At 39.3% G+C, this 11518-nt stretch overlaps 1 protein-coding gene across 1 annotated transcript in view; it reads right to left on the bottom strand.

Annotated features, from left to right (window-relative positions):
- Positions 1-1509: 1509 nt before the first annotated feature.
- The window catches only part of ADGRB3 (adhesion G protein-coupled receptor B3), a 784426-nt gene continuing 774417 nt past the window's right edge, over positions 1510-11518 (bottom strand). The window contains exons 29-30 of the mRNA XM_068550879.1: positions 8051-8155; positions 1510-1698 (exon numbers count right to left, since the gene is read on the bottom strand). Of these exons, the coding sequence (XP_068406980.1) occupies positions 1510-1698; positions 8051-8155 (294 nt within the window). The remainder of the gene's footprint in view (positions 1699-8050; positions 8156-11518) is intronic.

Below are 11518 nucleotides of genomic sequence, written 5' to 3'. Positions count from 1 at the left end.
ACCTTGGTGTCTGCCTCGTGGCCTGTGGGCCGGGGTTCCCCTCGGTCACTGGCAGCAGGAGCCCAACTGAGTCTCGGCCAGACCACAGAAGACTGTGCAGCCCAGGCTTAACCAGCAAACTAAATAAACATCTTAGAAATTTCGAAGCCCCCAATCTCCTCCCCACTCCCTTTACTTCCTTCAGACTGAAAAGCACAATCTCATCATCCCCGAAAGGATGAGGAAATTGCTGAAGTCCTCTTCCCAACCTGCCCCCCTGGCCCCCGGGTTCCTCTGGTGTCACCCTGAAGGGGGGGTTACATTACTGTGTGGCTCTAACACCAGACAGGACACCAGGGAGCCTGCTGCAGTAGGCTCATGTCAGACTCCTCAAATCACAGATAAATCATCTGCCAATACATTCACTCCCCTCTCCTTCTGCTAGAGAATGTACAGATACAGTTTTTAAAAAAATCCCGAATAAGTTCATTTTCCCCATATGCTATGAAGAACGGTAGTACAAGTAGTTTCTTCTGTGAAACATGCAGTGAACTTCATTACTTATAATAAACATTGTCCCTGTATTATTTTTTGTATGGTAACTTACTGTTTCCTACTAGAAGTTATCTTTTTTGGCCATGAGAGAGAAAAAACGTAATATTTATGTAAGAGTATGATGGCAGCAGATTTCTGACAAGCCCCATTCACATGGTACATTGTTCCAAAGGGTGTGTGAGTAGAAAATACAGAAGCACTATTACTACTATTACATTGGAGAAATCATTAGCCTCAGAGGAGTAATAACGGTATGCTATTAAAACCATGAATACATTTTCAGTATCTGTAGTGAAACAAAACTTTATAAATATGTAAATTTCCGTTCAACAAATCCAAAATAAAATGCACTAAAAAACTGATATGTAGACAAAAGTTTATTTACACCATACAACATTTTAAATATTTTATACACAGCTGCAGCAGAGAAAGCTACTCAGAGCTTTCTAGAGAAAACTGCAATAATAAAGATGTGAAATATATTATTCATATAAAAGTGAGATTATTACTTTATTGCATTTAAAGCAATGAAGAATGTAGCTCAACAAACATTCATTTAATGACAAAAACTTTGCTTTTATATTATAAAGTAAAAAGTGTAGTAATGGCCAAACAGACTGTTATAAACTTTAAAAACTGCATAAATATATACATTGTGCTTCATGGTGAAGTTTTTTGAAAACTAAACCATATGAAGCGGTTACAACATGAATCGTTGCTTGAGGTTTATCTATAAAGTTTACCCTACAAATCCATTCCACGGGTACTTACAACACAGGGTGGTCAGGACTGTACACCTGGGCTTCTCTCCACTCGCCTGACTAGGGAGAAGTTACCAAAGCAAACACCACTGACATTTGGCATGTGGAGGTGCTGACATGAGAGTCACACTGTCCGGATAGAAATGTCAGGCTTCCCAAGTCTTAAGTGTCAGTGCAATACATTTTGTCTCCACCTCAGTCCATTTTGATTTTGTTAAACTTCTGTTTGAAAGTCCCCCTCCTGCACATCCAGAGGCAAATTCAGACATTTCTCCCACTCTGCTGGCCTTAGTTCCAAGGTGTCCTTTGCCTCTGTATCTAAGACATTGATTGTGGTGTAATGTTGGTATTCACTGGGGTTTTTGAAAGTGTCCCATGGATTCTTGTTTGGTGCTGGGTTTTCCTGTCGAGAAGAGAGGGGAAGAGAGTCATTTATGTGATGACTAGGATTGCTGCTTGTTGAAATTTCCAGGAAGAGAGCCTGTTCCTAAGCTTAATCCAGTTTATGTGATTCAGAGATGATTTGAAATTGTGGCCAGCTGCAGGAAATGGTTTTGATTTCAGTTTTCTTTCATGGAACAAATTGATGAACACCTTTTTTGAGTTACCCTAAAATTTTCCAGCAATCAAAGGAAGTGAATAGTATTATAGAAGGCAAGGTAGATGATGTTTTGTTTTGCGGCATCTTGTGAAGGGTCAGGATGGCTACATGTTCAGGTAGGAAGGAGCGTTAAGTTACTGCTAAGATTACATGTAGAAAATTTAAGTATTTTGTCAGAATCCTTGGAGGGATAAAAAAAATTGAGGCTATGTCATAGGGCATGTTATGTAACATTAAAAACTGTAAACCAAACTAGCCATATTTCATAAAATGAAATTTTAGATCACTGTATTTGTTTAGTTTTTCTGCAAGAAATTATCCTTTTTAGAATATGAAAATGCTGCTTGTGTAATCTATTTTTTTATCTGATGTATATTCCCCACAATTTTCTATATACTTGGGTGGCACACTAGCACAAATCCTTTCAAAGAGCACACCTTTTTCGGAAAACATATCCAGCAATATAAGCATTTAAAAAAAATGTCTACAAGTCATTTCTTCTTAAGTTTCATAGTCCACACCCTCTAATTACCTAAGATTTAAGATCTGCCTAATTATGCCACCACCGAGACCTTCCATGTTATAGGTGCTCGATGACTGCATGAGCAGACATCATTTGTGGTTTTTATAGTCTGGTATTTGCTGAAAGTTAGCAGTAAAATTTCTCTATTTTAAAGAAGTGTGATTTAAAGATTTCTGTAAAATGAGGGGCTTTGAATAGGATACACTAACCTGAATAACATCAAAGAACAAGAAGGAAACCATGACTGAAATCTCCTTAGAAAAAACTTAAGCTAAAACAACTATGGTTGTTAAATGTGTCCTTTACTCCCTCTCCCTTCCCCGCCTCATCCCCCCACAAATTCTGGCCTTCAACTGACTACAATCTATTAGCAGGGGGAACATAAAACAGGTACTTGAATAATTATTTGGATTCCATTCAGTATATTAAAAATCATTCTCTGGTTGGGATAGGCAAAAGAGGCGACTTACAGCAATACTTATAACTAGAAATTACGTTATTAAAATTCTCAACACATTAGATGTTTTCAGCACTTATTAGCCTTAGTCATGATGACACACAAGAAAAAAAATAGCTAATAGGTAAAGATTTAATAAAAAGTTAACTTTGGGGATAGGTACAGTGGATTAATTCTGATTTAGTCTAATACCTTAAAGTCTCATGAACTATATAGTCTTGTAACTCTCCCCTTTTCTCTCTCTCCCTCTTTTCTTTCCCTCTCTCCTTCCTTGCTTCCCTTCAACCCATGTTTATTTATCAGCTGCTCTGTGCTGGCATCATATTAGGTGCTAGGGAGAGTAAGGTGATAAATCAGTTGGTGAAAAGCACATGGTCCACCAGGGAGCATAGATTTAAAGCCCAATACACACAGGTCCAAATTCCAGTTACTCCATTCCATATGAATGTGACCTTGAACAATTTATACCATTTCTCTGAATCTCAACTTTATTATTTGCAAAAGAGAGATATGCTTTGTCTTTTGGGCCAAAGGAGTTGGCCAAAGGTGCAGCTCATTACCTACTTTGTGAGGCTGCAAAGATAAAAAACATGGAGGGGCTTAGTATGATGCCTGATTTTAATAAATGCTCACTAGATAGTAATCATACATATCATAAAGGTGTCTATAGTTAAATGAAGGTATAAAATATACAGTTATATCCACATCTACGATCCGGAAAAAGTGCTGAGGGAGTTCGGAGGGTGGAAATATGGCTTCCCTTTGTGGAGCACAGAGAACTTTCTGAGAAAAGCGACATTAAGGCTGGCATAGAAGAATGAGCTTTGTCATTAAGACATATGTGTAGCTGGAGATCGGGTGGCTGGAAAGGCACGTGTACCAAGAAGTACAAATCCAGAGAGCGTGGAGATGGGACATCTCAGAACAGTGCCAATTCATTTTAGCTGGAGTGAAAAAGAATATCAGAAAAAAACAGGCAAAGGTGAATTGAAAGCCAGATCATAAGGGGCTTCGCCTGCCAGGCTACTTCCCAATTTGGAATTTATTTTGTAGGCAATGAAGAATGGTTGGACCTTAGGTGGCACTACAGGTATCTGAGCCATCAGTCGTCGATGGAAAGCCATGGGGTGGATTTATCCATCTTGGAGGAAGGCTGTCTCAAGGAGCTTTCTGGGAATCCTAGGTTTGACAGAAAGTTGAATAAGTTCAATCCTAAAAGGATTCAAGATATGTAAAGTGTTAGTTCACTGGCTTTAAAAATAAAGGTTTCATTATGTTTGGAACAAGTGTGATTTTCCTTTTATATTTTAAAGATCAAGCACCATGGATACAGGAATTAAAAAGGCCCATTTTAAACTCTGTCAGGATGTCTAGATTCTAATTTCAAAGAGTATTATTGCCAGTACGGGACTGATCGAATTTCCAAGAGCTTCTATTAGTGGGTAATAGATTAGTTAATGTGGTTCATCTCCTCTGGCATCCCATGGTACTCCCTGCTGAGCTGTAGTTCTGACCACTGTTCCCAAGTGTGTGGACACCGTTGAGTGGAGAAGAACCACCACACCCAGCAATCAGGGTGGGAACAGGAGCCCCAGGGAGTGAGGGGGCTGGTGCCCACGGGCCACCCATCTTCCTCTGTGCTTGGGGTGGATGGATTCTCACGTGGAAAGTGTAAACTGTTCAACGGTCCAAGGAACGATCAACCTTGGAACAGCCCATGGGGGTCACTGAATTCCACAGGGAGAGCCACCCAGGCCAGGAAAGCTTTCAGTGGAGGCCTAAATGCTGGTATAAAATTCAATCAGAGTTGGTACAAGTTCCTGACTTGATGTAACTGTTTTACGTTGGTTGGTTTGCTTTTTGAGCTCAAGTATAGAACAGAGGCGATGTACTTAAACTGAAGCATGTGTGATAAAGGCCTAATCAATTATAAACTTAGTATAAGCCAACATGCGTGAGGCTTCCAAAAATGCGAATGTGGTCTTAAGCTGTATAAATAGAGAACATTAATGGAATATGAGAATTCAGAGCCACTGGAAACATGGCCTGGGCTGCCTGCGTGTTTCCCTCAGTGTCCAGCCAGAGTTGAGGGTCGGGCAGACTGGTAAGTCCCTCCCGCCTCCATCCTTTCCTCTTTCCCTCCTTCCCTTCACCTTTTCTTCCCTCCCTCTCTTCTTTCTTTCCTTCCATCTTCCAGTCTACCGATCGCGATCGCGGGGACAAATTGAAAGAGAATGTGTTTATTTTACATTCTAAAAGAGGGAGAATTTGGAGCTGCTCCTTGCGGGGGTGAGATCCTGATGGAGACACTCACAGGGAGGGGTTGTTAACAATGTCTACCCGTTGTAGGGATGCAGGTGCTGTCCGGGCTGGAGCAGGGAGACGGACTTAATGGTCTTTTGGTTTCCCTTTGATTCCCCACATTCTACATAATTACCATCATTTGCAGGTGCCAGGCAGGTGCTGTGAGTTAGGAGCCGGAAAAAAAGATGAAACAGACTTTATTGAGGTGTGTGTTTTGAAAATGTCTTTCTCCACCCAATTATGCAGTTCCATTAGCAACGTGCCACTATGAATTATATGACTGAATTAAGGATAGTGAACTCACTCACACGTTCCTTATTAATCAGAACTGGATACGGATTTTTTTCTCTGTTCTCATGTATTTAGGACAACACTGAAGCAGCAATGACAACTAGCCTCCCCACTCCTAACCTCCCAAATGATAAATATTTATAAATCCTTTCTAGAAAAGGCAGGCGCCTGCTGCAGAGATGTGCTGTAATTAGTAGACTATTTTGGTTGTCAGGAAACTGAGATACAGATATTTGTGCCATTAATGATTTAATACCCAGACCATACAAGGGGAAATTATAGTCATATTATAGCAGTCAGCCAGCTGCATCTGTTGCCTAAGGCTTCTGGATTGGTAAACATAACCTTCTCTTAGAAAAAACAAAAAACAAAATGAAGTTTCTTCAATTTATTTCAATGTTAGCTTTCAACATTTCAAAATGAGCAGCTACTAAGTTTAGGTCTAATCTCAATGGTGCAATTTTCATTTTCCTGCTAACTAAAAATTGACAGCCTAATATTTGGGGTGGGGGGGGGCATAGATGAGAAAGAATCACTCACTACATATAAGTGTTTTCTCTATGCTTAGTGTTGTGTTGATGATTCCACATAACATATGATTCCTGCTGTATGGAGGAAAATAGACTGATATACACAAACTCTTTAGAGACCAATGAAGAGTTAAAGTGTATATATTTCTGATAACCTTCATTTAACAAATGCAGATTAAACTATTAGACCTGCAAGAAATCAAGAGCGGTCGTTTACTGGTAACTTACCGTGCATGACCAGCATCATACTTAGTACTGAGAAGAATACAAGAAAAACACAAAGACACATAAATTCTTGCTGTTGATAAGCTAATGATACTAATCAGGAAGCCAGGATTAAGACCCATACACGTATGAAAGAATCACTAGCATTAGAAAGTGACCCAAAATACCTTAGAGTGACATGTATTTCAGAACGCCAGAGGTTGGGAGGAGTAGGTCCAGCCAGGGCCTGCAAAAGTGTGAGGCAAAGAAGGAGTGCCACGCTTGGAGAGGAGAAGCGTGGAGTCAGACGGCTGTCCCAGCTCCAGCTCTCAGAGCTGAGTCTCAGCTTGTAGCATCTCAGGGTCCCACCCGCTTTGGAAAGTGCGAGGATCGAAGGAAGCGTATTACTAATGACTGTTTTTCTATGCCCAAATTAGAAGGAGAAAATTGAGGTTCAGAAATTGAGCTTTGTAACTTGCTCAAGATCGTTCTTGAGCTCTCGAGTTCTTAGCAGAAGCTAACTATCTGCTAGAAAGCTCAAGCAGATAGCTCTTGCTTGAGTTTTCTTCTACAGATCTTCCTCAACTTATGACGGGGTTACGTCCCATTAAACCCATCATAAGTTGAAAATATCGTAAGTTGAAATGCATTCAATACACCTAACCTACTGACCATCATAGCTTAGCCCAGCCCACCTTAAAGGTGCTCAGGCACTTACATCAGCCTATAGTTGGACAAAATCATCTAACACAAAGCCTGTTTTATAATAAAGTGTTGAATATCTCACATTATTTATGGAATACTGCACTGAAAGTGAAAAACAGAATGGTTGTCTGGGTACAGAACGGTTGTCAGCGTATCGGTTGTTCACCCTCGTGATCTCGGGGCTGAGTGGGGGTTGTGGATCTCTGCCCCTGTCCAGCATCACGAGAGAGTACTGGACCACATCTCACTAGCCTGGGAAAAGATCAAAATTCAAAATTCAAAGTACGACTTCTACTGAATGCATATTGCTTTTGCACCATCATAAAACTGAAATATCTTGTCGAAGCATCATACTGATTTCTGGACGCCTGCTCCAGTGCTCTCACGAATAATGATATAGCTTTCTCTGGAGCTTTGATTGTGCCATGCACATAGTAGCTGCAAAACATCATTTTATTTGATTACATCCTATGCTAGCATTATAGTAGTGGGAATGAGTGAAGAGAATGGCTGCAATCAACAATCAAAGCCCCCAGTGCTGATGTGTATCCTGAAACTCTGGTAGACAAAACCCACCACTCTAGTTTTAGGTAGCAATTCTCTCTCTCTCTTTCTCCCTCTCTCTCTCTCTCTCTCTCTCTCTCTATATATATATATATATATATATATAGAGAGAGAGAGAGAGAGAGAGAGAGATATGTTATTTATATATTATATATTTATAATATATATTATCTATCTATATTATATAGGCTATATATATTACATTTAATGACCTTAAAATGCCAGGCATTCAAATGAAAATATTTAGTCAACTACTTGGAAATTTGAATTAACTGACTTTTAACTCTGATGATAAAAGGTCCAGGTGAATCCAGCACATTTTTGATATATAACTAATTCCAATTAGACCTTATAATTGAGAACATTTGAAATATGAATAAAAAACTTAAAGACTCTGTCATTCCCAATTTGCCTCTTAGTACATTTCAAAGCACCTTCGGGGGCTTATTACTTAGTTTTCAGTTTGCCACTCTTGTGTTCCCAAGACAACTGGGAGCTTCCCGAAGGCAGGGGTGACAGCTGACATGATGCATCTTTATTGTGGCATCAGGCACCGATGAAGTAAAGCATACTCACCAGACTGCTTGTATTTGGTATATCCCGAAACCTGTCCAAAGTTTGAAATTTCTGATTGAGTTCCTGAAACAGTTCCATATGCCTCTTCCTTGTATGCATGACCTTCTGCAAAAGACAGTAAGATGGCTCTCGTTTCTAATCTGATTTATGCATTAAAAGAAGAGATTTAGTATTTTGCTATGCTAATAAGGGAAATCAAGTTTTGCAGGAACTAGAAGGTCCCAGGAGATGCCACAAATGCAAATGGTTTGCACCAAATCCTTGTCTTATGGTCAGCACTTCTGGAACATGAAGAATTGGCTATTTCTTCCATTTACAAGATTACCAAAAAACAGTTTTCTCCTGTGGGTGCATTAAAAATATAGCAGTCATTCCTGTGTAAGATTTTCATCATTCAAAGTTAAAGCTGTTTTACAAAAATTGTTACAATATAAAAAAAAAAGTTAAAAATTTTTGACTTGTAAAGCACCACAGTCTCTCAGTGTTTGTCATGGGAGATATTACATTTTTATGTTTGATTTCTATAAACACTAAAATCTTAGCTGGCTGTACTAAAGGGGAAGCAAAATCCCAGGCCCTGCCATTTAAGGCTGACTCAAAGCACTAAAGTGTCTGAAATATAATGTGAGATCTAAAATCTTACACTTTCACCGTGAATAGTGATCGAGCTTCGCAGAAGGAAAATCTGACCCATAGGTTTCACATATTTGTTTACAAAATGGTACAGAATCTTAACACTTAGAATTCAGAGCATAAATTGTGTGGTTGATGAGCTTCTACAACCACAGATACAAATATATTGATATTCTTCATCCCTGGTGATATACTTCTTCCAACTTCATCATAACTCAACAAATAGAGTCAGAAATAAAAAATGACCTTGGGGTAGGTATAATATCATGAGCTGAATCTTTTTCTGTTACAGAGCATTTAAAAGAGCACTAACAAAGAAGAGTTAGATAATAAATTCCCTGTATTTACAAGTGTAAAGGACAAAATACCTTCCTCTACTGTGATTTTTAAAAGTTAAAAATTTCAATGTTTTGGTGCTTCTCCAAGATTATGCCTTCATGTTTGTGTAAGATTTTATAGTTTTTTTAAGCATGTGATTCATAACTCACCATTTGCTCTTGTGGATTGCATGGGTATACTATATTCATGCCTAAGCTAGGATTTGAACATTTGGTCTATTGTTTTAATTACAAATATTTTCAGAAGTCAGTATTTGTTTTGAAAAAAGAAATATATCTTTGGAGGAAGATCTATAATGCCCAATTTTCTTCTCAAAAGACATATGCGCAGAACACTATCTCCTTGAGAACAAAAACAGCAAAAGAAAAATGCAAATGGCATTTTTAACATATTTTAAAAAGGCTTCTTCTCTCTTATGCCAACTTTAATTTCCTGTATTTAATGAATCTGTGTTTAGGCAATACTTTGTTTAGCTAATTCTTCTATTTTCACTAGCCTACTTTCATAAGAGAGAATTCTGCCATTTTAAGTCTTGCTCTACTGGATTATTTCCACCCTGGCTCCTCTGAGCTCTAGGAGTTCGCTGTTGATGAATCAGGTGGGGAGGGTGGGAACATGGCACCATCAGTGGTGACAGGAGCATGAAACACAGCACCCGGCTACAGAGTGATTAACTTCCCTGCAGTTCTGGGGAGAGTACAAGAAACAGATTTGCAGGGTTTACAGAGAAACACCAGGCAAACGTAACTTGACTAGTGATAGCTGATGGGGACTGATGAGAGGGAGATTTGCATAAGCAACGCGATGGAAGGATATTGAGGACCAAGTAGCTGGCAAACAATGCAGTACATTCTGTCCTTAGGGAGGCAAATATCTCCAGCAGCACCAGGTCCTAAGACACTGACTAAAATATGAATTTGTGTTACAAGGAATGCTTTTTTTTTTTTTTTTTTGGCAGGAGCCAGACTCTGACAGCGGGGTGGCGATGGGCGGGTCTGATGACTTTCAGGGAACTTAGGGCGGGGAGGGGGAGAAATGCTTTTAAAAAAAAAAACAAAACAAAACTATAGTCATCCGAATATTGACTCTGGCTCTAACTTACAAATAGTGTTTTTCATGATAACGAGTCTAACCACACAGTTACTTTGTGCTAGGGTGCAGTAGGAGTGATGTCATAGTACTGACATTTCTCTAACGATATTTCATTCTGTCAGTTAATACGTATTCATGACATCACATATTGAGCTAAACGGGGGAGTAACAATGGCGTGCAAAATCTGGTAGAGTCCCTGCCCTTTTATAGTTTGAGGTGTAATGGAGGACCTAGGTGTTAATCACATAATAACTCAAATGCAAGTTAAATTAGACTGTGGTAAGGAAAACAAGTGGTGCTGTTATAGCAGTAAGTGACAGGGAAATTTGCTAAGAGAAATCCAAGTGAGGTCAGTTCCCCAATCTTTACATATTCATTTTTAAGTTGCATATTCTCAAATCAGTTATTCCTGCATCGTGTTTGTTCTCTTTCTTCCATTTTATAAAATGCAGAGAATTCCTAGTACAATTTCTAATCTTATGCCCAAATCCCCTTTCCTCAAGGAGATCATTCCTTTCCAAAGAGATGGACTTATTTTCTTCTAAGATGGTTGATACTACTGGCATAGCACGCCTGCTCTAAGGTGGCCCTGTGGTGAGTTTGCTGTGTCGTCTTCCACTTTTCTTTTATTTCATCAGAGGGTCCCGACTTTGCACTGGGGAACTGTCCATCAAGGTCTTTACCGTCCCCTGCCAAGAGGTGAGTTTTTCCATATCCTTCCAACAAAGTTCTCTTTTGTCTGTCAGTCAAAGTTACTCTCTGTCTCTTGTAACCAAATATCTCTGATGGGTAAAGCATGTTTAATGAAGCAAACAAAGTGTCAAATATATCCCATGGAAATGAGGATACATTAACTGATAGGAGTTTTTAAATCATATCCTGATTGAATGGGCAGTGCCTGATTCTGAACCAACTGGATTTTATTTTGAGGAGTTGGATTGTTAAGACATTCTCAGAAATGTATATGGTGGATACCACTATGATATAACCAACAAGCAGTTTGCAGTGTTCTCTGTAAGTTCATGAAAGCTACTCTGAACAATAAAGCTCAAGGACCCTGAAATGAATATAAAGACAAATGAAAAATTTAGATGCTAAAATTCAGGGCCCTTCCTATCTAGAAACATCCTCATGCCAGATAATCATTCTAATTTGAAACTGCCATCTTAGCACAGCCAGAAAGCACCATAGCAATGATGGCCTGCTGGTTCTGAGAGGAATGTCACATTAGGGTTGCCAAGGGACAGCTCACATATCTGTCATGGGCCCAGTTTGACCTTCCATGCATGATTCTGTCTTGTTCATAAACTCAAGTACATCTTTCTGCTTTTCTTAGTGGGGAAGGTTCCATTGACAAGAAAGCCAGCATCACAGTAAATATTGGATGGTTTCTATCCCAGTAA

The sequence above is a fragment of the Eschrichtius robustus genome, chromosome 9 (assembly GCF_028021215.1).
Source record: "Eschrichtius robustus isolate mEscRob2 chromosome 9, mEscRob2.pri, whole genome shotgun sequence".
Classification (NCBI taxonomy): domain Eukaryota; kingdom Metazoa; phylum Chordata; class Mammalia; order Artiodactyla; family Eschrichtiidae; genus Eschrichtius; species Eschrichtius robustus.
Note: the sequence above shows the minus strand (reverse complement) of the source record. Positions and strands in the feature narration are given on the sequence as shown.